The sequence below is a fragment of the Anoplolepis gracilipes genome, chromosome 10, assembly GCF_047496725.1.
Source record: "Anoplolepis gracilipes chromosome 10, ASM4749672v1, whole genome shotgun sequence".
Classification (NCBI taxonomy): Eukaryota; Metazoa; Arthropoda; class Insecta; order Hymenoptera; family Formicidae; genus Anoplolepis; species Anoplolepis gracilipes.
The window spans coordinates 4,455,163-4,482,637 of record NC_132979.1 but is presented as its reverse complement, the minus strand read 5'-3'; the positions used below and the strand labels follow the sequence as shown (position 1 = coordinate 4,482,637).

General features: G+C 33.8%; 2 protein-coding genes and 1 long non-coding RNA gene across 7 annotated transcripts in view; 1 reads left to right on the top strand and 2 right to left on the bottom strand.

Annotated features, from left to right (window-relative positions):
* LOC140670015 (uncharacterized) overlaps positions 1-16,016 on the bottom strand; it is a 38,257-nt gene extending 22,241 nt beyond the window's left edge. The window contains exons 1-2 of the long non-coding RNA XR_012047458.1: positions 15,674-16,016; positions 15,478-15,582 (exon numbers count right to left, since the gene is read on the bottom strand). This is a non-coding gene — a long non-coding RNA (uncharacterized lncRNA). The remainder of the gene's footprint in view (positions 1-15,477; positions 15,583-15,673) is intronic.
* A 1,672-nt stretch (positions 16,017-17,688) lies between these two features.
* Positions 17,689-24,734, bottom strand: LOC140669997 (uncharacterized). Of its 3 annotated transcripts, none has more exons than XM_072900303.1 (10): positions 24,591-24,734; positions 24,434-24,502; positions 21,667-24,107; positions 21,485-21,577; positions 21,302-21,389; positions 20,568-21,142; positions 20,023-20,500; positions 19,068-19,317; positions 18,681-18,740; positions 17,689-17,950 (listed from the first exon to the last, which is right to left on the bottom strand). In XM_072900303.1, exons 2-6 carry the CDS (start codon positions 24,486-24,488, stop codon positions 21,015-21,017), a joined length of 2,805 nt encoding a protein of 934 aa, XP_072756404.1. In that variant the 5' UTR covers positions 24,489-24,502; positions 24,591-24,734; the 3' UTR covers positions 17,689-17,950; positions 18,681-18,740; positions 19,068-19,317; positions 20,023-20,500; positions 20,568-21,014. The 3 variants fall into 3 exon arrangements, with proteins under 3 accessions (XP_072756404.1, XP_072756405.1, XP_072756403.1); XM_072900304.1 differs by lacking the exon at positions 24,591-24,734 and having other exon boundaries at positions 21,667-23,864; positions 23,961-24,107; positions 24,434-24,584; XM_072900302.1 differs by lacking the exon at positions 24,591-24,734 and having other exon boundaries at positions 20,332-20,500; positions 24,434-24,584.
* A 952-nt stretch (positions 24,735-25,686) lies between these two features.
* Positions 25,687-27,425, top strand: LOC140670004 (cell cycle checkpoint protein RAD1). Of its 3 annotated transcripts, none has more exons than XM_072900325.1 (5): positions 25,687-25,819; positions 26,001-26,198; positions 26,297-26,518; positions 26,594-26,788; positions 26,867-27,228. In XM_072900325.1, the coding sequence occupies exons 2-5, from the start codon at positions 26,100-26,102 to the stop codon at positions 27,173-27,175; spliced, it is 825 nt and encodes a 274-aa protein (XP_072756426.1). In that variant the 5' UTR covers positions 25,687-25,819; positions 26,001-26,099; the 3' UTR covers positions 27,176-27,228. The 3 variants fall into 3 exon arrangements, with proteins under 3 accessions (XP_072756426.1, XP_072756427.1, XP_072756425.1); XM_072900326.1 differs by lacking the exon at positions 25,687-25,819 and adding an exon at positions 27,284-27,425 and having other exon boundaries at positions 25,963-26,198; positions 26,867-27,142; XM_072900324.1 differs by lacking the exon at positions 25,687-25,819 and having other exon boundaries at positions 25,963-26,198.
* Positions 27,426-27,475: the final 50 nt, after the last annotated feature.

Sequence of the window (27,475 nt, the reverse complement as noted above, 5' to 3'; positions counted from 1 at the left end):
TGTATATCAGAAAATCCGTATTAATTATATACAAGTACGTATTAATTATACATAAATTCTGTCTCGAATAATCTTAATCTAACAATTTTAATTTTATTCTTTTCATAATTGTGTATGTAGCATATTTTTTTTTTTTTTTAATATATTATCAACAAAAACTTTTGAATCCCACCAAAAAGTTAAGCAATCTAACTAACACAATATCAAGATTCAGCTCTAATCAACATGCAAAAAGGTAATATGCAATGGCTTTGAGACAGGATAAAACGGACGATGTCCATCTTTCACTTGGATTTTCTTATTTACAGCAAGATCAGATTTTTAAATATGAGAAAAGATGACATTTCCTTTGTGTGATGTATCGCGAAATATTTAAATTAGTTTGACTCTGTGTTGATTATTTTCAATATAATATTAGCTAGAATTAATATAGAGTTTCGAAAAGATAGCTCTGTAAAGAAACCACAAATAGCAGATAACAAATCTGATAAAATTTTAGAAAGGAAATAAATTTAAATATTAGCAGACGCATTAAATACAATCGCATTGTTTATAATAAATGCGATCAAATTTAGTTATAAATTATATCGCTAATCTAACCATCTCGTCGACGTTGCACAAAAGAAGAAAGTGCCAATAACCATGATCATCGGCATCTATTTACCCGTCGAAAGTGTACATCGAATAGCGTTCTCTCTTCTCGTTTCTCGTTATTTCCGTTCAAACTATCCCTCGTGTTTAATCACCAGCAAATTACCCCGTCGAATCGCAGAACTCCCCCGCAGCTACGAGCAACTTGGGAGGCGGACGAGCGTTATTATCTTCCAATAATTTTTCCAGGCGCGCCTTTCTTCGTCGCGATAATAAGAAAAAAAGGGAACGCGGGTGTGCAAACGTCGCGACGGGTTTGCGTAAATCACGCAAATCACGTATCGCACGAAGAACCCGGGGAGGAGGGAAAGGCGAGCGAGAATCGCGGCTCTTTTCCGCGGTCTCTGAAACAATATTATTACTAAAAGCCGCCGCTCGTCCTCGACTGCTTCGCGCGCGCGAAGAGAAACGGCGGTCCAGAAGAGCGATTAATTAAAAGAGCAAAAACTGTTTTCATAAAATTCATTTGCGGAAATATGCGCCGACTGAAATAATATCCGCCCGCCGATGGGAACCGCGTATCCCGTTCCGGTATGGCCGCTACGGCTCGTCTCATCTCGTCTCGTCTCGTCTCGTCTCGTCGGGTCCGAGTATAAAAAAGTGAAGCGAATAAAAATGAAGGCTGCGCGCGTTATGCGAAAGTTTTCGCATTTTTTTGTGCCCGCTACGGCGGCAGCATAACAGCCGTGTGTATAAACGAGATTCGTGCGGCCGCTTGAGCTTTAAGTTGAGCGCGTTGATATTAAAGTCTGTTACGAAATCGATTTCGCGTGCCCCTGTGAGAATGAAGAGTTATCTCATTTACTTTGCCAGTTTTTCAGTGAAATTTATTAATTTACATTTCATTGGATAATTTCTAAAAAAATGTATCAAAACATAAAAATGTTCTCTAAATATAAGATCAAATTTTGTATTAATATATTTTGCAGACAAGTGTCTAATCAAATATATATTTTGTTATAATTTTTTTGTTAATACTCATAGTTTATTCAATAATAATTTTATAACAATTACATGAAATTTTTAACTTATATGTTGATGACGTAATTCTGTTTTATATTATTGATTGAATGTAATATACACTTTATTTATAATATTATATTATTTATCTCCAATAATTATAATCGCTCCATTATGTTGAGTGTATAGTATTAAATAATGAAAGAAATTATTAAAAAACAAATGATACTCAGAAAATCTTTTAGAGTTTGAGCAAATTGTTACTTTATTACTCTGTAAAGTAAAAAAAAAGATCAATTTTCATATTGATTCATAACTAAATGACAACCTCACATGAATTGATAAAAAAAAGTATTAAAAACCTGAAATTTTAATCTAGCTCTCATTCTATTTTCCTGTAACTCTTTAACAGACATACGTAATAGATATTTATTCGTAACCACACAATGTTACACTTGTAATTTCGCATATGATCTGTAACATGTATTGTTGGCTCCGTTCCCGCGTAACAAAGCACAGATTCATTTAACTCTAACTGAATGAAAAATGTATAATTTAGGACGTGCGCATCTATAGAAGTTGTGAATGAAAAGTCTACGCTTAAAGTGTCAATATAACTGCAATTCTGTGTGCGCATCTGTGTTAAAATAACCACCTATCCGCCGCTGAGGCAACCTCACAAAGTAAACCGTTCCGACTCGCGAATAGAAATATTAAATATTCAAATATCGATACTCTAATAACACAAACACATTAATTAATGTGTATAATTATACACGATAATTGCGCAAATCAATTATAATAAAAACATCGTTGTGCTTAAGCATATCTTATTGTTAGAATAATATCATTGTTCTTATTATTGTTATGTCAAAATCACGAATGTACAATTTTGTAATTCTGACTTATTGTAATTTAAAAATTTAATTTGATCAAAAAATTCAGATTCTTTAATTTTATTCTTGTAATTCCTTCAGATTATTCAACCACTATGCATAATATTTTTTTACATTAGTTATGTTACATTAGTATTATGTATATTATTAATAGGCACTTAAATAAATATTACATATTTGTGATTCTGACATAAAGGAGTGACGATATATTTTTTATTTTTTTTCCTTCATAAAAGGTTCTGGAACATAACTATTACATCGATATATGTGTATTATAGTTTTGAAATTTGGTCGATAATAATTCGTTCGAAGCAGCAAGTCTATGCGCAAATACTTGCTCGAGTTGTCCGCGCTTACATCCGTTCCTCTCATCGCCATTCACTCGTAAAATCTTTCCACGCCTTTCTGAATCCCGGAATTCTTTCCTTTCTCGCTCTCCGTATCCCTTGCTCGCACTCGCTTCTCGCCCTATCATTTCGCAGCGGTGTGTGATTTAAGCGCGCGTAAAAATGCCGTTAAAAAACAAGAAAGCTCCTTAACTCTCACTTTGATTGACCAACTCGGTTTATTAAAACGTCTCGCGCGCGACACGGCCGTTATCCTGTTTTTTTTTTTTTTCTTTTATTTTTTCACTTTTTCAGCGTTCTTTCGTTCTTGCGACGTTAACCTCTCGAATGTCCGTCGAGGCCGTATTTTTATATTTAGTTGCCCTCCTCTTTGCCCCGATCTGCCCTTTTCTTTGTCGAGTTTTACTACTTTTTCTTCGAACGTACTCGACCCAAGCGATATCACTAAGATAGCACATTCGACCCTTTCGTTAATGACACTTCTCGAAACTACGAACGCGAATTTATCTTTGCGGCTTCGTTAACAGCCATATTAAACGATCGTTACGAGTAACCGAAACAATGAGGCGAAAATGTCTTGGTGGATAGTTTCGATTCAATCCTGAAGTGTAAATGATCAGATTGTCTATCTCACACAATGTCAAATCGTAAAAAGATTATAAAATTGCACAGCAATAAAACAAAATAGTGAAAATACATACTTAAAGATGAAGATAATACATTCAACAGATATATATATATATATATATATATATATAAATTTATCTTTTAATTTTTATAATTTACTATACATATATTATAAGTGATAGCATAAAATAAGTTAGATTTCATTTGGGTTATCATCGCGGCTTCATAATTTTCTTAGCGTTTCTTAAGTTAAAATTTAAATTAACATATCTTCATATTCCTCAACATCACGCAACGTTTCAGCTTATATTTATTTTAGTTACAATTTACATGGCATACGATTTAATCTGAACTCTCTTCTCTCTCTCTCTCTCTCTTTCTCTCTCTCTCTCTCTCTCTCTATGTGTCGCACAGAATTCTATGATTATTCATTGCAATCTATGATTATGCATATTCCACATAATTGTATAGCGTTCTTTTTTACTTTAATAAATAATATTTATCTCGACTGCTAAATCGTATAAGCGAAAGTCACGTCTCATAGAAAATATCTATCTTTTTTCAGTCCTCGTCCCCTCGCGTTCATGTTCTCTCTTTCTCTCTCGTGTCTCTCTTCTAAAATATTAATTAATAAGGCAACTTCCGTCGGACGAGATACTTGCTGCTAATTAAGAAATACCTACCGCGCTCTTTTCCAGCGCCGGGGCGAGGAGGTGGAAAAATAAGAGGTAGAAATTCCACGCTGCTCTGGCACCCTTGAAACGAGGTAAACTTAATCCTCGGCCAAGTTAAACCAACTGCTAAGCTTTTCATTATGCCAAGAGCGAGCGAAAAGGGAAGAGAAGAACGGAACCTGGTTGTGGGGCACCGCTTCTCGTTAATGTCGGAAACCTTGCACTGATATCACATTTTCGGAAAACTAAATATATGCAGATGCATTCGAATTCGGGATGTATATATCGCGATAGAATTACAAATCTAATTCTACCTAATTAATAGTACCTATATCCAAAAGAAAATCGATCACACGATAACATCGACCATAATATATATAAAAATGCGAAACAAATGTAACAAATAGAATGTGTGCAAAATAAATAAATACGATAAAAAAATATAATAAATATATCGATCAGATGAATTTTCACAATCGAGATACGTACATTAACGAGAAAGCGATATCGCCGTCTCATTCGCGTGAGATTTCCCGCGAGCGAGATTACGAACGAGCTTAGGGTTACTCGCTTAAGGACGACGGCATAATTCCGGACGACGGAGAGCAGTTCCTAGGAAGCTTGATGCGTCCCAGGAGTGCCCTCGGCGAGTGTTTTTCCGTGATGAGGACGAAGGATCGGTGGCGAGGAAAAAGCCGGAACTTCGAGTTCGCGTGCGACGAAAGTGCGCGAAAGGCGACGAAAAGTTTTACGAGCTCGCCAGGCGCGCTGCCCCGGCGGCTGGTTTGAATTGCATCAATTAAAAAAAGCCGTTCCGCAAAAATTCCATAAAGCCGCGCCGCGTCGCGTCGCGTCGCGTTGAGCTGCGACGGACGGGGAGGGGGCGGGAGAAGAGGGAGAGAGTTGCCCGCCGCGTCAAATGTCCGAGCTCTTTTGCTGCTTTTCCGTGTTTCCGCGCGGCGGTAAAGCCCTTTTATTCGTTCGCGCCCCGTTTTGTCGCACGGCCGATAACGACCGGCTGCCATGACTTAGGCATCAGTTGCAATTAATCCGCGCGCGTTGCCCAGATTTATTATTAATTGACGCGGGGCTGTTAAATAAATTTTACCACAAAAATGCCAAATAAATTGTATTTCACGCAGCAACGAAATTTATATACGCGCATTTAATGAGATACGCAGAATAGTGTATGTAAATATATAAAAAAAAAAAATATATGGACGATATAGATCGATCGATACTGACATATTTGAAGAATTTATCAGTAGATTTCAGAGTAAAGATTTCTCTGACGCTTTGTACAGTTTTCAAGCAGAAAGGGGAGACAAGTGGCGGTCTTATGTGTGTCTCGCAGTCGATACTATTGTTCGTCGTGTATAGAGAGGCGAATAACGTAACAGCGGTACAACGCGCGCGCGAAAGTATGCATACGTAAGCGGAAGTCAAAGCATCCGAACTATCTTTTCATTTTGCTTTGTCCCGCCCGCGGGGCGAAATATATACGTATATATATATATATATATATATATATATATATATATATGTGTATGAAAATATGTGAAAAGGGTCGTCTATCTTGCGCGAGGGTGGTGGGCAACGGGGAAATGCCGTCAGTCGGACAAACAATTTCCCTACGACTGTCGTCTCACTCGTAGGTAAGAGAAAAAGGGGTAAATTTAAAAAGAGCGACGAAAATGAGCGAGTTTTTGGCTTGGGTGCTTTTGGCGATTTTTCGATAAACAACGAATACATGCAACTAACATTCTCAAACAGAATAGATAAAAATACCTATATATATATTTGATACAATACAGTTGTTTCCTTTTATCGTGGCGATATTCCAGATATTTCAATTTTACACGATGAAAACAAAAGTTGAATCGCGAGCTTTAAAACGAAGCTAAAAATACACGAACAATTTATGGCATAACAAAGTGTTGGAAGCCTCAAAACTCGCCATTTTTCTCATACGATTCTCGTGTGAAAAGAAAAAGCGAAAAGCTTTTTCACAAAAAGAAATGCGAATATCGAGCTGTTAAAAAAAACTGTTGTAAGTAGTAGTCGCGGCGTTTCCATAGAAGTTAATTTGATTAATTCGAGTCGCCGCACACGAGGCTGAAATAATCTCAACGGAACTAGGCGAACAAATACCACTTAATTGCTTTATAGCCTTTCGCGAAAAGGAAAGAATCTCGACCGCGTCGCGAAAGGCGCTCGAAGAAGTTCAAAGGTTTCGATGCGAGAAAGACGAAGAAGCCTTTGGAAAATTATCAAAAGAACTCGTTACCTATCCTCATTCTTTCCCTCTTTCTTTTCCCTTGGCAAGAAGTGAACACTTTTTCGATCGCGCGACTCGTAACTCAATTTAGACATAAATCACTTAACTGGTACTATACTAGACGGAGGAGAAAAATAAAAGAGAGAATAAAAAGAGAAGAAAATATGTATTACGTCACATCGAAAAAAACAGCTTTACGAATATTATATGTAAAATGCTGTAAAAAAATTCAACTTATTACTACAGGAAAAATTTAAAAATGAGGTTAATGAAACAAAACTGAAGAATGATAAGACATGATAATGTCTTAGTTTTCCTCTATTTTGAGATATTTAAATAGATCAAAAGAGAAACGTCACAAAAAAAAAAAAAAAAAAAAAAAAAAAATAAATAACAGAAATCTCTGGGAAATATTATCAACTTGATATAAAATTGAGCGTTCACAAGAGAAAGGCAGAAGAGATCGTTTAAACGACATAACCAAGATTAATTTTAGCTCCATTATTCTATTCGATTTAGAATCCACTGAGTCAATAACAGTCAATCTTTCACGCAAATTAGTTTAGAAATTTGGAGTTGGAAGTCACGTAACATGAAGACGATAAGAATAATTATTAACGTAAATCTCATTTGCTAATCAAATTGTGGACTTAAGACATGTAATTTTCGACATCTGACAAATCTATACGACAGTCTACTTAAATATTTGCATAAATGATGATAAAAGACTAGATTAGCTGCGCTTGTATGTTGCATACAACTTAAAATAACGAGGTTCCAACTTGTAACGATGATTGCGAAATTTCTGCGATTTTATTATTTAGTATTTTGTTAGACTACAGATTTATCGGATCGCGCCCAGATCTCACTCACTCTCTTTGCGTGACATTAGACAGACTTGCGGTTACTCGACGACAAGAAGAACGACGGGAGGAAGAAGAGAGAGAACGATTCTTCCGCGGGAGTTCTCGAATGAATCGAGCAATCTTGAGGTCTTTTGTTTTCGAGAACTGCCACTTGTAAATATAATTACCCCGCCGTACCGCACTCCCTTTGGCCCACTACCCCCGCCTTCCCAATGTTCCTCTTTCCACCCTTTTGCCCTACTACGCCGTTGTCTCTAATTTGATTCCGCGGTTGTTTTCACCCATCCTCTTCTCCCTCCCACCCCTCTCCTCTCTCCTTTCTTCTCTTGCCTAACCACCAGAATACTTCCTCTCCACCCCGACGTTCCGTTCTGTTCTGGGCGCTTCGCCCACGCATTGTCTCTTGTCTCTTCATTCAAATTACCCTCCGCTTTCCCATTCTCGCGCCGGTACAACTCGCTGCCGTAGCCCCTTCCCGCCCTCCCCGGCCTCCTGTCGCTGTTCCTCGCTGGGCGCGCACCAGCCTCGCAGTTTTCACCCTTATTGTTGCGGTTTTATTGAATCCGCTATGCATTGTCCGTGCGCGAGCGAGACGCCGCTGTTGTTCAAAGAAAATTGGCGCGGTTTGGAAAACGCGTCCCTCACCCCATCTTTGTCCTCACCTCTCCTCGCCATCTCGCATCTCATCCTCCGTCGCCGAGCTCTTCTGTTCATCTTTCAGCCGGTCGCACGTCGCATGTCGCACGGCCCGTCCGCGAGATCGCGTTTCACGCTGGCGTAAATACGGTGAAAGGATCAACGACGTAACGTCGTAACGTCCTTTTGTCCTCGTGTCCTCGTGTCCTTTGGTACGTCGCGCTGCCGTGTATCGAGTCGGTACGTATGCGTAACCTTTTACGTAAGCATATTACTACACGAATTTTCCGGATAGCACAACAGATAGCGACAGTTCTCAAAGGTGAGTAAAGCAAATTATATATCAAAAGTGTCACAATTGACTATGTAATTTGATAATTTTCACAAGAGTTGAAAAACTGTAAATTTTAGAAATGCAAGTTCTTGTATACATACGAACTGTCTTTTATTTGCATCGATTGTTTAGCGTGAAATTAATTAAGAAACGGTACATATACGCTATTTTGAATAACGCTTGACCATACAAGAGATGCTTTTATCAAAGCACATTGTTTGATGGTTTAATGAAACACTCGAATAAGACCTTTACAATAGCGTAGAACAAAATGTGTCGCGAGCCGTGTTTGAATCTCTGGCGTTCTCGCTGAGAATCCATAAGTTCGTTTCGGAGCAGCGGGGGATGGAAAAAAAAGGGCGCTTAATAGCCGTCAGCCTCGTGGCTGTTGACTCGTGTAATGAAAATCAAGAGTAATCGAGAGGGCGATGGCTTTTGTCGGGGACGCATGAATTTCGACGGACGACCATTAATTATTCGAAATTAAATATCCTTCGCCAGCTTTAATTAAAATGTTTACGATATCGTTCAACCGGCTTATCGGCGACATTTCGCGCCGTTGATATATTAAAAACAAGCGAATTCATTCATCACGAGCACGCCGATATTTTTCGCTTACATATTCGACCCTGCATAGATCAGAAAAAAGAATGATTTTCCTATTAAAAAATATTTCGATCGACTGTGCTATTGCACGAATAACATCTCATCACGCTTTTACGGAATCTTTGCTAATTCCTTGTTCCAAAATCAGCTAGTACAATTATTCGCGACCTCTCGGGTAATATTCCCGTAATTAAAATTCCGTCTTCTCCCCGAGAGTCGGTCCTTCAAAACCTCCACCACCGCTGACTCTTGCGAGCAAACGATTCTTGTTTGTCTTGCAAACAAAGGGTTTCTCGCGCGAGGGTCGGAGAAACGTCGCGCGGTAGAATGACGGCGGTCGGCGAGGGAGGGGGAAGATAGAAAGGTGGTGCGGTAGAAAACAAGGGCAGAATTATTACATCTTTTGTCCAAAGGCACGAAATCGCTCCGTTTGCGGAATTACGCGATCGCGATTCAGCCGCGATTGCGGACGCCGAATGCCGCGCGCGGGTCGCCCAAGTCCCATTGTTAGTTTTGACTAATTTCCGTCGAGTAATCCGTTTCAATTCGGACTACTCGCAAACGGTGTGTCCGCGGTCCGCGGTCGTTTCGTGAAACTGGATATGGTATATTTCACGCTTCTATAACCGAAATCTCATTGTCAATTATTACAGAACGACTCTTAATTGCATGTCAGTACTTCAGGAGATGTAAAAATATATTTTTCTACAATTAGTTTGTTTTCACGTTTTTATAAAAGATAATTACATAAGATAATTAGTCTCTTTTCAATTGTACAATTAATAACGAATCATCATATAATATTTTGTGTGCGCTCTTTTTGATAAATTACGAGTAAAAATACAAGCTTTATAATTAAAAAGTGTTTAAAAAAATCTTAAAAAATTTACCTTCTTTGATTCTTCTAAAAACTAGAATAATAAATTAAAAATAATTTTAAAAATTGCTTAAGTATATTGTTTTACCGTTTCGTTTTCGAGAAATTGACCGTTAGAAAAAATGACCTATCAATGTAGAATAAGAGTTAATAATATTCAATAATAGAAACAGAGCAAAAGATGACTATTTTTGTTTTTGTCAAACTCAAAAGTAACAATTCCTTCATCGAGCAATTAAACGAGAAATTGCCACTGTATATAACGGACTTTAAAATTTAATACCTATTTGACGTTCGCTGCACCGTCGCCGATCTACCCCTTCGGGCGAGTTTAATTCTTGTAGGTCCCATCGGTAACTTTATCGCGAGAAATTGCCACGCTCCGGAAACCGTCGTTACAGCATCGTTACCGTAAGAACTTACTGCGGGCATTGTTACGGCTAATGGTACCGAACTTGGTTAACTTTCAGTTTTACCGTCGATTCGGATTAAGAATTTATGATAACGACTGGTTCTCGGTCTATTATCCACCGCGAAGGGGCGAGCGAGACGTTTTCCAGCGTCGCGCTTTAATTACGACACTCGAACAGTTATTTTTCCATCTACGAGGACATTACATCGCGTTAGGGGATGTTTATCGTTATACCATGTAAGCACTTTTGTGCTTGGGATTGATACAGATGATGCGGAATAAGCACAGCGTCGCGTATCTGTGACAAAAGAAAAACCTTAAAAGCTGTATCACATATCGAAAATCTTCTCTGCAAGTGTTGAAAAAAAAATGTTATTTCATAAAATATCTGTACTGATTTTTATAATTCCCGAATTATAAAAGTTTTAATATGAAATATTACATATAGAAGAGTTTTAAACAAATATTCTTTTCTCGCATTTTCATTTTTCTATTTGTTTTCACGATAGCGTGATACAGCTTTAAAAGCGTTCGACGAGAATAAAAACGCCGTTGGTCGAAGAAAAGATGCGAGTCTCGTGTGTCATCTAATCCGAGGACCTCTCGCCGACAGGCAATTGCATTAACGAAGAAACATGGCGCGACAAGAGTGAACGTGCGATCAGAGAGGCCAGAAGTTATAACTCCACTCGACTCTATTTTTATCCTCCTGCCTCTGCCGTCGCCCGAAAGTATACCCGTGGCGTGGCAACTTCTTCGCAGTCGGCTAACTTCTGCTAATAATGGTGAGACATTAATTTCGTGCGATTGGGCCCGGCGGACAGCAGCGACAAAGGCAACAAACGGGACGGCTTGTCGAGGGTGGAGGGAGGGGGCGGGGGGGGGGGAGTCTCGAGCGAGATGATCCTCTCTCGTTTTCTCCTCGGTTCTTCCTCGCGCCCGAGTCCTCTCCCTCGTTCGAGCATTCGAATTCTCTCTGTGCGACGGGACGCGTGAAGAGGAAGAAAGAAAGAGATAAATACAGAGGGAGAGAGATGGAGCAAGGATGTGCCGTTTTAACCCTTCTTCTTTACGTCGCGACCGTATAATCCTTTCCCCTCTCCTGCGAAACGGAGAGGTCTGTATAATCGCGCCACACTGCTGTTCCCGTGGGAGCCGTTACTCCCGACACGATTCTCCGAAGGACCAAACGACGAAAAGTTTAATGAGTCCGCCTACCGCGCATTCTCGGTCGCTAAGATTACCGCTACCATCGTTCCCTCTTATGATTCTGATTTCCAAGGATCGCAAGATTTATTTGCAAAGATGCCGCGAAGAAGATTTAATTTTTTCAATCAAGTTAAATTTCTATAAATTAAAAAGAAAGATTGTACTTATGGTTGGCGTTTCTCGCATCTTTATTAATTTTGTTTCGAAACATGCATTTTTGAGAAAGTCATGAGAAATCATCTTTGAATATAATAGAAATCGTGTAAGGTGTCCTTTATGTGCAATTAATAGTGCAACTGAAAATATACATATAATAATTCTATTGAAAGAAAAATAAATTTCAATCAATTTCTATTGTTAATTATTAAACATCTGAAAAGATTAAAATGAGAAAATATTTTTTTTATATTTCTTGCATTTTCATATACATTATCACGTATTAAATTAATTAATTTTTCTCTTTAAGAGAATTAATTATCGACAAGCGTCATATGGCCTACATTCGGCGAAGTCCAAGTGATTGATTAGATCGAAGGGTAATCATCAATCATGCGCGTTAGTTACATGGCTGTCGGTACGAAGCAATTATGCCGAATGCGTTCTATATCTATCGAAACTGGCAAGATATATAAGACCGTATTTCGTGACGTTTCGCAACGCAAGCACCCACTAGACACTAATGGGTCGTCTTAAATATGTAAGGGTAGTCTGCCCACCGGGTGCGGGTAACAATAAACTAACACTTAAGATATACTTCGGGACACAATGCCAAGTCACACCCTTTGCGCTAACGATCTCACCTACGGGCTTCCTACATTTAGTATCTCGCATCCACGTGCTGCAAATAGCCTAACACACAAAATTGCCTTCTACAAAATTTATTAGCTGTTACATCTTTATCATTTTGTCAATTAAATAATGTTAACATTATAACATACATACATATCTCTTATTTGATATGAAATTATTTGCAAAATATTTCGTTCTATTAATTTCTATTAATTCTATTAGTTTGCAGTAACTAAAAATTATAATATATAATTATAATTCTAAATATATTTCATTATATATATTTTGAATTTATAGAAAAAGCTTAAGCGAGTTTTATAAAATTATTCCAAAGATTCCTGGTTTTCTTTCAACTAGATCCGGACCGATTTTTATTTTTATTTAATTAAGAATTGGCCTCTCTGATTATAGAATATTATATAATTTTTACGCGCATGTTTGTATTCTCACTAAAAGACTTGGTGTTCAGGCCAATCCGTGCGAACAGTCTCAACAACGACAGGCGCACGTTTTCTTTGGAGGTGAACGATACGAACCGCGACTCTGGCGCGTCATAAAAGCTAACAATGATGGAAATATTAGTTCTTAAAGCCACGCGGGGTGTCGTTAACGACTCTCCTGCTGAAGCCGCGACTTCGCGAGAAGTTGCCGCTCCCTCGACGACCGTCGAATTTCTTTACAATTTTTCTGCACTTTGCATCTCTCTCTCTCTCTCTCTCTCTCTCTCTCTCTCTCTCTCTCTTTCTTTTTCTTTTCCGCACGCGATACGAATCACAGTTATAACTTCTCATAATTTCTTTTTCCATTGTAATATCGCGGCGAACTGATGAAAAAAGGAGAGCGAATAGACTTTGCTTTTCGAGTTAAGTCTTAATCACATTGTTCACCCTTCCCGAGTGTTCCCGGTATACGTTCTGAAGGGAGTAAAATAAAAAATACGCGATAAAAAGCGAAATGAATCTTGATAAAAAAAAATGGTAAAAGACTATCGTATATATATTTTGTTAGACCTCATAAATGCATTTTCATTATTACATAGAGATTTTTTGAAAAAATTAGCTGCATTTCTAGCTTCCTTATATGTATAGAAAACTGTTAAATATTTTGGGACAAAAGTCAATCATATCTCACATGATCTTCGATCAATAGAGATAAAACTTGCAAAAAAAATTGCAATTGCGAGTCGTGGCAATCTATTCTAGTAAATACGAAGAAGCGGAACATTTTTAAATCAAATCCCTTTCAGAATATCCTTAAATTCGATCTGTCGCGCTGTTTGTGACTGACCGATAATACCGGACCATTATAAATTTAAGCGCTTTTAGCGAAAGCTACGTTAGGTTACAGCCGTTTCACACGCAAGCTGCACTTTGCATGCCACATTCCGGACGGCTTGCCACCCTTGTTTGAACTGACCAAGTGGTGTTGCGCTCGAAGTCCGAATGCATAATTAATCGGGTTATCAATTAAAGGCGCACCGCTCTCTCTCTCTCTCTCTCTCTCTCTCTCTCTCTCTCTAAGACCCTATCGATTATTTATTTATATCAACATATTATAACTAGTCAATGTATAAATAAACGACTGGTGCTGGCACTAATCGATAAGTAATTTTAAATTCAATTAATTTAAAAACGAGTTGTCATTAAATTAAATTTAACTGTTTGACCCAATTCTTTTTAAAGTTTATTCTAATATTTCAGCTCTTTTTCAAATTTAAATTCTGTTAAAATAACACTCATTTAAATTTAATTCGAGGATGAATTTTGTTATGTATTTAAAAACTATTAATTATATTTATAATTTTGTATTCACCAAAATTGCATTCTCTATCGTTTAATACACGAAAGATATTAATATTCCGATATTGATAATAACAATTATTACTGCTTTGATTTCTAATATTATCAATGTATATATGATATAATACAGAACTTTCTGTATAAAGTAATATGATGCGTATTTATATTGCAGCAAAAATTATTTGATCCGTGCTATTGGGCAATAATCCAAAATATATACAATGCCGCGTAACCCAACAGTTTATATGTAAAGATTAAATTATTAATTGATCTGTTGTGTTTCGTATAGCTTGTTATAACATTTGACAGGTAATAAAGAATAATAATAATCATGGCATTACACAACAAACAGTAGATAATCTGAAATAAATTCATAATCAACATTAAATCCGATTTTTCAAAAACAGTTGTATTACTTTTCGATGCGTGCAAAAATTTATAAGAATTATATGCAGAAATCAAATTATAACATATAATCTCATAGCGTATAAAGTAAAAAGTACAGTACAAAATAGACATATTTGATTAATACATTTCGTATTAGATATTAAAAAAATTTTTTTTTCTGCCAAAATTAGCAATCATATCTTTTTTCAAAATTTTAATATTAAAAATATTTTGCTTTAATTATCAAATTATTTTTTGTAAATTTTACTAATTTATTATTTGTTCTTATCTATCTTATAGAAAAATAAAAGATTTCCATTATATCATTACTTTTTTATGTTTAATTAAGCATAAAGTAACATTTTAATAATAGATTATATGTATATGTTCAAAGCATTTGCTCCACTTTATTCATGATTCATTATATTCGCGTGACTAATTGCTCATTTAATTTGTTCGCAATGATTTAATGTCATCGCATTATAATGACCGCGCTTTGACAAGCGTTTCATATCACCTTGAACGTTCTAATTAAATAGTGAAAATATAGAAAAGAATAGTAAAATGAATATTAAAATGCAATAAAAAATAAAATTAATATTCATATATTACGTATTATTAATATTGTAATTATATATATAATCTTATATATTATGATCGCATATATGTATAGTTTCATATATTTAAAATCATAAAATACAATTGAAGAAATGTGATTATTTTTTCTTTTTATTATTTCAAGTGTTTAAAATATAGGAATTTTATAAAAGAATTCTCGAATTAATATTTAATCGCGAATCAATTGATTCAAGGATAAATATATATAAAAGTATGCGTTTTCACAGACTGAGGCGTCCTCCCTTAGAAATCAATATCGCCAATAGCTTAGATATCGATAAGTTAGATATCTTAATAATGTGATTGACGATTGAAGATAAATAGGAGTAAATTTACCGGTTAGTAAGAAATAGATGATATATTACCAATTAAGATATGGACACCAATATAATATATTTATCAATTTTCAAATTAATGCATCATCGACTAATACTACTATGTATGTCTAATTATAAATTGTATTGTCGTGATATAAAGATACATATATGGCAAAATAAATGTGCATTCATACCATTGCTGCAACTCAGCAATCAAGCTTGAAAAATCTGTGTAAACTTTTACTCATCTCTCCCTTCATAGATCACCAATATCATGCGTTATTTAATGTGCACTCCACCTAAAATTATATTTATAATTTTTAGTCATATATATGTCGATCATATTTCTAATATTAACTAAAATATATAGTTTTCAATCTCTAAGCTTACCTTGTATAAAAGTATCGCAATTAATTTGCACTATATCGACGATTTCGGTGATTTGCTTTCACTTTACGAAACATATTCGCCGTAGATAATCGTCCGCGAGATTCACTTTTACGGTAGAAATCGCGAAACGGATTCGGAGAAATTTTTACCGCTTCCCCCTCCCCCCTCCCCATCCTCAAACGCACGAGCCGAATATCGCGATATCGCGGTATCATACGCGCCACTTGATACAGACGACAAACTCTCGACACTTTACGAAACATTATACCGTAGGTAATTGTCCGCGAGATTCACTTTTACGGGATTAATCGCGAGAAACACGTAACGGATTCAGGGAAGAATCTTCGCTTATCCCTCTCCCCTCCCCCCTTCGTCACAGATTATCCGAACAAGATATCACGATATTGGCGATTATACGCGGCATTTAATGGATTGTAACACATTCCGGACGCTTTAGGAAACACTCGCGATAGGTATTCGTCCGCGAAACTCACTTTTAGACAGTAATAATTGCGAGAAATACGAAAAGAATGCACGGACGTGAGTCTTGTCGTAACGTGCTATAAACGATCGCGATTCAAAATCTATTGGAGCAAGCGGAGTCGAGAATCGCAATATCGCGTATCGAAGTAGCGGACCAATCACATCGCAGAATCAGATCTGTCCGTTTTACACTTGCCGCACTTTAAGGTCAGTCTGCATTAGTCGGAGCGTCGCAAACGTCGTAACACCGTGCTATCCAATCGGCGTCAAGCTAGCTTCACGCTGATTGGACCACGCGACTTGCGACGCTGCGATGCATAGAGCGACTAATGTAGGATCTTTATGCCAAGTATCGCGCGGAATTTATCGGTGTTTTGTAAAATGTCGAGAGTTTGTCGTAGTGTAATTATTAAAATCGTCAACAGCGCAAATTTATTGTAATACTTTCATACACAAGGTAAAATTTGTCAATTATTTTAGTTAATATTAGAAATATGATCAAGATATATTTAACTAAAAATGATATATAATTTTAATAATTACAGTAATATTAAATTACGGAGACGCGTTCAAAATAACAGACTCTCTACAGGACGACTCTCTCATGTCAGTGAGTATTTTATACAAAAATAAAAATGTATTAAGTTTGTTTATTTTTTGCTTGCAATCTCAGAAAATCGCATTCAAACAAAAATGTAAATGTCAGCAAAACCACTGACGAGATACTATTATAATAATATTTTGTCAGTGGTAATAATAGAGAATTAAATATTACAAAGTTAATATTTAATTCTCTCCACACTAATTGCCGTTCAGATTTAAATAGGAAATCTTAGTGAAAAAAGAATATTCTATATTTTTAAAATTTTAATAAATATAATTTTTCCATGATCTTTTTATATCTAATGATAACTTGCAAGATAATGCCTATCAGTTGCAATCAGTTTTACCATTGACGAAATACTATTTATAGCCCAAGAAGCAAATAAATTCTTTTTTTAGACATATCTCAGGTAGCACTGTTCGTTTTATAAACGTTTATTAAACGAACATGTGCTACTTGGGATCACATTCCAACAAGAATGTAAATTTCAGCAAAACCACCGACGAGATATTATCAATAATATTTTGTCGGTTTTGCTGACATTTACATTTTTGTTGAATGCGATATGTCTCAAAAAATAATGTATTTGCCCCACGGACTATAAATAGTATTTCGTCAATGGCAAAACTGATTGCAACTGAGACATTATTATCTCGCAAGTTATCATTAGATATAAAAAGATCATGGAAAAATTATATTTATTAAATTTATATTATATTTATAAAAATTTTAAAAATATAGAATATTCTTTTTTTACTAATTATAAGATTTTCTGTTTAAATCTGAACGGCAATTAGTGTGGAGAGAATTAAATATTAACTTTAACATTATTTAATTCTCTATTATTTTCTTGAGTAAGTTTTTTCATTATTAATTATAGCTTATAGCATAAAAGAATGGGAAATATATTTGTAGCAATAAAATAAAATTATTTAGTCTATGAATTTTATTAATTTATTAACTGCTCATCTAGCAAAAAGGTGAAAAGTTCATATTACATATAAATTTTATAAAGCATAAAATCTTACTTTGATAATACTAAAGTACGCCGAATACTACATATTGGATTTGCTTTAACTCATTATGAGTTTATCATTTTTAATACAGATATATATGTGATATTTTTGTGATTAATTAACAACTGCAAGATTTGCATGTACATTGTCCGCCCGTCTTGCAGCCACACTGATCTGTAAAAGAAAAAAAAAGTAAATTATTTGCTTGCATAATTTTCTCGTGTATGTATATTTTTTTAATTAAAATAGAAGAAAAACATTTATATATAAAACTTAGAAAATAGATAATCTTTAAATAACTATTTAAAAAAATTCCTACAATATTCTGAAACTATTCTGGCCAATAATGTTTCTATTTTTAATGCGCGTTTATTGCTGAGTAATTTAAACGTAATTACATAAATCGTAAAATTGAAAATAAAAGTAAAAATAAAATTGACGAAGAAAAAAAAGACAAAATATATGTAAGCAGGAAAATGGAATATATAGTATTCCGAGAAATCTCGTTACTCATTTTATTACGTGTAAAGATCGAAACGACGAGAACTACGTCGAAGCTTCGAGTAACATGCAATTGCCACACGACAAAATCGTATTACAAGTCCGCAAAATTACAGTGCGGAGCTGCACAACAAACCAGTATCAACTGTCCGTTAGCTAGTCATTGTCCGAGATGAAAAACAAAAATAATACAGTTATTCATCAAGTTTATTCTTAACGGTACTATGCTCAAAGAGACTTCTTTGGTATAATATTGTGAAAACGAGCTAGCCAACTTAACTAAACTTAATTAAAAATAAAATGATTTATCATATGATACATGTACAGATACTATATGTATAGATACAACAATGAGCAAATATTGTGCAATTGAGCGAACGACTAAACTAATTTCTAATATTACCTTTGCATCCGGAGTCGCAGCACGAGCAGTTGTCACCGCACTTGCAATCCTTGCACTTGTCTATAATAAATTTAAATATTGTATAAATATTTATATGATGTGCGAAATTAGACGTTGCATAATACAAATTTGAGAAAAAAATATTTTGAAATTGCATAAAAGTACATTGACAATACATTCGAATCAACGATAATTGCATATCTTCATAAAAAAAAAAACAAACAAAAAAGCAAAATAAATTTTTTTCTACTTATTTTTCATTATATATCAGAAAAATTCATTATATATCAGTAAATTCTTTCACAATATTGAGAACTGTTATCAGACAATTGAGAAATATCATGTCAAATTATCTGTTAATTATTAAGAATTTATGAGCACACTCACCCTTGCACTTGTCACATCCTGGTCCCGGCATCTTGATCGGTCTTGTCTTGTTGCTTCACTTGTCGAGGTTGTAGCTCTTAGATAATGCAGCGGAATGCTTACTTGCCGGTACGACGTCGTAGCTTCGAATTTATCGATCATTCCCCACCACGATTGGGCTTGGTTCCGAGCGACTTGACAAGCGCAACGCGCGGCGTGTGCAACCGTCAACATGCGTACCATGCGCAACTCTTCAGGGCCGTGGTCAACTCTGCCGGCACGGGTTTTTTTTAATTAGATTGTTGGATAAGAACTAACGTAAATGAAAACATACATACAATATATAGACATTTATAAATACAAAAGATTAGTATTTTATAAATATAATTTATCAATATTTATCATTTTTAAAATTTGCTTTTGTATGTAGTTTTCTAAATGATTGAATTACTAAAGCATGCAATAGATGTGTACAAATTATTTTTTATACAAATAATTTTTATAATTAATGCAGTATTATATATATATTTGATTATATATATTTATCAATGTAAAATAACATTTAATTCATAACCATGTTAAGAAACTTTTTAAAAACAATACAATGTAGAAAATCAAATGTCACAGTAGATTAAAAGATATAAAAGCCTATATTTGTAATATAATTTTAAAAGTATCCACGTTTCTCCTTTTCTGTCTATTTAATCTTTCAATTTTTTTTGATATTTTATCTTTAATATTATGTTATCTCTAAAGAAATTGTGTGATCTATAATGTAATAATTAAATATTAATTTTATTTCATTCAAATTAACTATTTAATGCAAAAGACAATAAAAATTATTTGTATAGAAAATAACTTTTGCGCATTATCCGCAGTAACAGAATCGTTTAGAGAATTATATTTATAAATATTTTTCAAGGTGCTTAATAAATTTTTTAAAAATTTAATTAAATGTGCTGTATCAAGGACATACAAATCACGTAATAATATATGTCCTCGTACAATGCGCTCTCCTTCCTATTCATAAAATTAAAAATTAAATGTTCGCGTTATTGACACAGATCTTGAATGTGTTATTGATCTGCGATATGACGGTCCTGTCATATCGCTAGCGGATCAAACCAATCGCAAGAGTTGCAAGAAACGACGCAGTATTGTACTTTACTCGTCATATCGATAACGAGAGAAGGAAAGGGAAATCTTTTACATTCTAGAATCTAGAATGCTACGTGGTTGTAGATTTCCGCGCACTGACTCATTCTTCGAGACGTTTCCACCCAACCTTTTGCCCTTAATTGCACCGTTTCTCCACAATTCTTCCATGACGATGTCTCTTGTAAAACTATTCTCTTCAAAAGTTGTGGTTTCTGTTAAAATGTTCGCTTCTATTTGGCATTCGAAATTTATATTACTTTGTTTAATGTCCCTTTTGTAGTATTCTGAACAGATTTCTGAAATAGTACTCAATACAATATTGATATAAAATACTAAAACTTAAGAATAGGTCAGTATACTCACCATTAAATAAAAATTAACATCTATATAGATGTAAATCTATATAATGTATATTTCTAAATCGGCATTATTTTTCTTCGTTTAGTAATATTATTATATTCTTCAAGAAATGAGTTATTTGAAAAATAAATTCATTCTTGTATGTGTATGTGCTGTCCATATAGCAGAACTAATTATGATTATTATTGAAGAACTCTTAGGAAAAAGGTCAATTATATGGAATAAGGTAGTATGCAGTAAAATATGATTTTACGAAAGCGCAAAATAATTAGTGATGAAAAGAAAATAATTTACATTGCACATTTAATGAAATATTTTACATCTCATATAAAAAGATTGATATACAACTTTTAAATATGAATTAACATGTATTATAGTATTTAATTCTTTATAATGCATAGTCGATCTTCAATTAACAAATTAGAGCAAATCACATTAGAGTAACAGCCACTAATGCTTTTGTACACGAGAAAAATATGTTTTACGAGCTGTTTGTTCAATATGTACGGATTCTTCTGCGGAATCGTAATGAATTTCAGGTTGCTTCAAACAATCTGTTTGAACTGATTTTATTCGACCTGAAACAACATGACATAAAAATTAAATTGTAGATATTATTTTTAAATCATAAACTCTTTAAAAAAAAAAAAAAAAAAACCATGCTTATATATTTTCATATATGCACAAATACTTAATACAAATATATACTGATCCATAGTTTATAAATATAATGTTACCTTCATGTCGAATTACGACTTTATCTTGTGTTGAACGCAACAATTCATTTATACGGTTTCCCACTTTATGACTTTCTTTTTCTTTAATCTAAATAAAATTATTATATCGCTATAGTTATATTGTATTTTAAATATTAAAATTTAAGGGTATCAAATCAGATTTTCAATATATTAATTATGTACCGTGCGTACGTGCGATGGAAGCTTGTAATGCACTTTTGGATGTAGAAAATTATCAGGCATATTTTCATCTCCTACTACTGTTCTAATCATTGTCTGAAATAATACAAAACATATTGAATTCTCAATACATCTCAAATAATCTTGCAAATTATATATTTATACCTTTATTAATATTCGCTTACCTTTTTTGGCTGTTTTGGAGATAATCGAAACTTCATTTTCGGTTTTGGACTAGGAGACTGTGTAATCTGCTTTTTTCTAGGTGTCAATAGCTTTTCGTCTGTTTTAGGTCGTAAATTTTTCATCAGATGAGGATCCGTACCTTTTATATACATTCCAACTGGCGATACTACGTGATCATAATTTTCTATTTGTCGATAAGTGCTTTTTTTCGGACTAATATTATATTTCTTTTCTTTATTCGTTCCGACCACTAAATCAGGGAAGTATGTGCGCTTTGGCTTACAAATCTTGTTAACAGGCGTTTTTCTGGGAGTTACAAATAATTTTGGCTTTGCAACAATGATTTTATTAGTAGAACATTTTGCTGGTGAAGGACTTCTACTCTTCTTTCTTATTCCTGAAAACTTTGGTACTTCTAATGTTGCAATCTTGGCTTTATCTCCTAAAGGGCGAGAACTGAAATCTTCTTTAAATATTTCTTTTTTTCGAACATCTTTTTTGTCAGCAATAGGAGAATTGCACGATTTAGTTTGAAATAAATTCAATATAGATTTGTGCTCTTCCAAATACTCTTGATATCTCTTGACAGACATTAGTGTTTTCATAAATTTAGTGTCACTAGTTAATGAGGATTTGTTGCTGTTTGGGCATATTTGTTGCGTCTCTATTGGCTTCGAATTCGTGTCGATTTCCATTATTACCTTAGCCGTATCGAGACATCTTTGTCTCTTTTTTGCGATTTCATACATCAATGTATTTTCCAAATCATCTGGTTCAATTATCTCATAAGATTTATTATGTCCAGTCCATTCCTTAAATGTATCAGGTACTTTCTTCAAATCTGTCTTATTATGTTTTTTATGCGTAAGCAATCTGTATTGAAGATTCTGTGCTTCAGGTACTTTATTATTACATTGGCTTGCCAAATCCGAGGTAAACGTTGCAGCTTTCTTGAGTTGTTCGCGAATATCGGGCGAGTTTTCCAAAGAAGCCATCTGATTCTCACATACATGTAAAATGCTATCCATATTTTGCAAGGGAGACTGTGGCTTTTTCTCTCTTATTGGAACTTTGTTGTCATTGGCATACAATTTTTCGCAAAATGCTTCCAAAGATTCAAATGTACTTGTGCTATCATGCAGTGAACTTTTTGCATTATATAAAATATTTTTTGGTGTATGTTGACAAACTTTTTTCGGACTTTTAATATTACATCGAGGAGAAGCATTTATGGCAAAATATAAGCTTTTATTTCGAGATGCAAAAGCATTAAGAGATTTCCGTAAAGGAGAAGATCCTTGACTTCTTTGTCTCGCACAAATTGATGTTGACATCGGAGACTCAGGCCATTCTGGAATAGTTTCATCTTCTATAAATTTGCACATTTTTCGAAGTTCTTCGGTTAATCTACATAAACTAACTTCTGGATACTCCAATTGTGCACAAGAATCATTTATAACTGATTCTTCAATGATCGTTAGTAATTTTTCTGTAAAAGTTTTAGGTGAATTATAAAAGTTTGCAGACAAGCGCCTCAGCAAATGTTCTTGCGTAGCTGTCTCTTTCAATGGCATTTGATCCAATGACTGTAAAAATGTTTTCAATTCAAAGGAATGGAGTTGCTCTTTTGAACTAGTGTCACTCTTTGTTGAATCATACTTCTGATCTGCTTCAGTAGAATGGGAATCATTTATCTTATTTGATAAAATAGGTTTTGATGATAAAGCATCAAATAAAGTAGCTGTATCAATTTTTTCAAAACTACTTTTTCTTGTAGCAGTATTTGTAGGTGCTACAAAAAAGTAGCTAGCTTTAATATTATGATTTGTATTCCCTTTCAAATTACTATTAAGTATACTGCAGCTTTTACATTTTCGAAGTTCTTTGTTAGTTACATCTTGATTCTTTATTGAAGTGTGTTTATTGATTGCATCTTCCAATGAATTTAATGACATAGCACATGGACGATTTCTAATTAAATTGCATTGTATTTCCACAATCTTATTTTTATTTAAGTGACGAGAATCCATATCTTTCTGAACTTTAATCTCAGATAACACAGAACCCAGATTTGAATAGTCTTCAAAAGTATAATGTTCCTTGCTTAAATGCTCATTGTGAAATAGATCAATACATTTATTTAAATCAGGTTTTAATGACAAATATGATGTAGCGTCTGATACATTTAATATACCTCCTAATAGAGATTCATTATTGTTAGACTTGATGTTATAATTGTCACCAGCAATCTTATATAGATCAGATGAAATACTTTGCTGATTGCCTAAATTACCTGATATGATAATGGAACCAGCACGAGATTTGTTACTACTTAGATGGCTATGCTTATCACTTCCACTGCTTCTTATAGAATTAATATCCGAGTTGTCCTCTAAATCTCTTTGAGATATAATAGAATTCTCTTCATATATTGTTTGACCTGTAAATATGCATATTTGAGATCATATTCAAACTTCAACCTATAATAAATAATAATGTAAAACAAAAGAAAACGATATCTAAAGTTGATGTTCACACACATAATAAATCCATGAAAGTTCTTCTTAAACATATATGTAAAGTACATATAAATATATATAAATATATATATATATATATAAAATATATATAATAAAATCTACGCTTTTTTACTATACATATATTTTACATATCATAAATTATAGATTGTTAGAAGTCGTGTTTAACAATATAATAAATTTTACCTAATTTTAATTGTAAGGTATACAAAAGCATTATTATACTTACGAAAACTGTTCAAGGAATCTGTGAAATCATTGGCACGTCTTCGTCGACTGTTCATTTTAACCTTGTAGTCTGCCAAGGAAAAACAATTTTAATACAAAAATAAATCGACTTTCATGAAAAACGTGAGACACACCTGTAACGGCTTAATCAAACTCACATTGTACTGTACTGTATATTTTTGAACAGGCAGGTGCACCAACCTAATCACGTGTAATAAGAAAATCGGCTCGATTCCTATATTTTCACCAGAGAGATATTAATTAAATATAGAGCACGTGAGGGAGCCGAAAACGCGATAGCGAAATAAATAGAGAGCGCTGAGGCCTCTTGTGTCTTTGTCTAATCGCGCATGCGCAAGCTGACTAGCTGCCACAAGTTTCCCTCTGTCTGCTAGATAGAATAAGGTTATATAAGTAAGACAAGGACACAAGAGACTCAATTCTCTTTTTATTTCTCTATCGCATTCAATTACGCACTCGCGTGCTCCATATTATTTAATATCTCTATGATTTTCACCCAATTAATTGAAAGGAATGTTACTAGTGCTAAAGTTGCTTCAAATTGAGACTTTAAAAATCAGAAAGATTAAATTATTCAAAGAGAGCGACATTTTTATGTCGCAATCTAAAGAGAAAGACATTTTTGTCTCATTTATTGCAGTGCTTATCTATTTCTCTTTCGAGCAGTCTAATCTATACTTCCTATAGTTTATGGTATTTTTATATATACGCTTGTCCAACAAACGAGATGTCGTTTACTCCTCTACATCTTGTATCATCTGTGGATAACGTTTTCTACATTTGTATTTTGAAGAAAACAGTTTGTAATAACAAAACGGCGTATTTCAGTTCAGAGGAATTTTAAGCTTTAGATTCAAAACTTTCATTCATTCTAATGAATCTGGATCAAGAAGAAAACGCTGCCTTTTCACCACCTACTATATACGATCAACAATATCCAGATTTCGTAGATAACTTGCTAAAGGAAGTAGCTGATGATTTTGAAAAAGAAAAAAAATGTATGTAATTTAAGATTTATTTAAAATTGAATTTATCAATTATTTATAGAAAGAGAGATTCAATAAAATCAAACAATTAAAATTTGTTAAATTATCTTTTCAATTGTATATTGACAAAAATATTAAATACTTTCAGTTTCTGATCAAAATCTATTAAAATTATACAAGTTATTTAACGGAACATTCGAAAGAGCCTTAGATTTATATGAACAACAACGAGTAACACAAGTTTCGACATCTAGTAAGATTATAACAGAGCCATACAAGAGCGCAAGCGAGTGTAGTTGGTTGATGCAAGTTAAAGGACACTCTGGAGCATTATACACACTTTTTCCTGAAGTAAATTATTGTACTTGTACAGCTTTTAGGTATAATATTCTATACAAATTACTTATAGACTTTAATAGAATAATTAAGTTATATTTTCAAAATTTTAATAAATAGCTCATATGTATATGTTATAAAAAATTCTTATATGGCTCTTGGAATGTTATAGACATCAGGTACTAGGAGATCGATCTGCTTTCACTTGTAAACATGTTTTAGCAGTTTGGCTAGCCAGCATTGATAATGAAAAGTTGTTGCATCAACAATTAACGCAGAAACAATTTGATAATTTATTGTTATATCAAGTTTCATACAAACATAATGCTGTCTAACGTTGAAGATTATTTGTTGGTTGCAAAAGTGGGATTAACAAATTTAAAAACTGTAATACAATTATTAAAAGCTATCAATTTTAAAGAGGTACTTTAGATACATTTATACTTACTTTTTTTCTGTCATGATGCAAAAGATTCATATAATATTACTGTATAATATAATATAATATTACTCTGTAATAGACTACAGCTATTTGCCTTGGCATTGAAAATGGATTGAAAATTATAGTAGAAGATGCAAAATGTATGCAGGCTACTGTATATATTCCATCTGCAGTTTTCGATGAGTTTGAATTAAAAGAGGATGTGACCTTTTCGCTAAGTTTAAATATATTAATAGAATGCCTTTGTATGTTCTGGCCTGCGTCACAAGATAATTCAGTTGCAGTGCAAATATTTTACAAAGTAAACTGGATATCTAAATAAAATTAATATCATATATAATGTTAAGGCGATATCACTATTATTATTATCTGTCAGGGTATAGGTTATCCTGTAAGTATTATCATTGAAGAAGACGGTGTCATCACAGATTGCTCTTTGAAAACACTAGAGATAGAGTCATTACTAGATTTCCATCTGGAGGCTGAAAATATTGTAAATAAAGTAGTGTTGCAAACAGAATTGTTAAAGGATATGATAGCTGAATTAGATCCAACCAGCGAACTAGTCGAGGTATAATAAGAATAATTTTATTAGTCACTATTTAAGTAGGCAATTTCAATTTTTTTAAATACAATATTCACATTCTAGTTTCATTTATCATCAGATGAGCCTTTCTTCAGAATTAGCACAAATGGTATAGGCGGTATTTGTCACATTGATTTACCTCACGATAGCGCTTTAATAGATACTTTTCAATGTACGTCAACAGCAATATCTAGTTTCAAATTAGCACACATTAAACCGGCAATGAAAGCATTATCATGTGCTAACAAGGTTTGTCTAAGAACCAGTAGTGCCGGCCTATTGAACTTTCAATACATGATAAAAACCGAAAATGGGCATACTTGTTACATGGAATATTATGTAAGACTTTTTACAACAAAGTGTAATAATTAGAGAGAGAGATCAATAGTTTAATAATTAATTTTCACAGCGTGGATTCTATACAATCATATTGTATGATACTTGATACACTATAAAAAATTTTGTATTTTTCATTTACAGATATCTCCATTAATAGATATGGACGATTAAATAGTGATAATATGGATATAATACATATTAAATCAGAATATGCCCAAATGTGCCTATTTATGTGTAAAATTATATTACTAAATAACTAAATATATCTTTAATATTTTTTGAATTTTTATTGATGTTTTTTTTTACATCTTCAGATATCTTAAATTTTTCCTT

Excerpts from the sequence above, each read along its gene's own strand:
- LOC140669997 (XM_072900303.1), bottom strand. The coding sequence starts at position 24,488 with ATGAACAGTCGACGAAGACGTGCCAATGATTTCACAGATTCCTTGAAC. Across the intron at positions 24,108-24,433 it reads AGATTCCTTGAACAGTTTTC|GTCAAACAATATATGAAGAG; the intron begins GTAAGTATAATA and ends GCATATTTACAG. Across the intron at positions 21,578-21,666 it reads CTCCAAAACAGCCAAAAAAG|ACAATGATTAGAACAGTAGT; the intron begins GTAAGCGAATAT and ends GTATTATTTCAG.
- LOC140670004 (XM_072900325.1), top strand. The coding sequence starts at position 26,100 with ATGCTGTCTAACGTTGAAGATTATTTGTTGGTTGCAAAAGTGGGATTA. Across the intron at positions 26,199-26,296 it reads AAGCTATCAATTTTAAAGAG|ACTACAGCTATTTGCCTTGG; the intron begins GTACTTTAGATA and ends ACTCTGTAATAG. Across the intron at positions 26,789-26,866 it reads CAACCAGCGAACTAGTCGAG|TTTCATTTATCATCAGATGA; the intron begins GTATAATAAGAA and ends TTCACATTCTAG.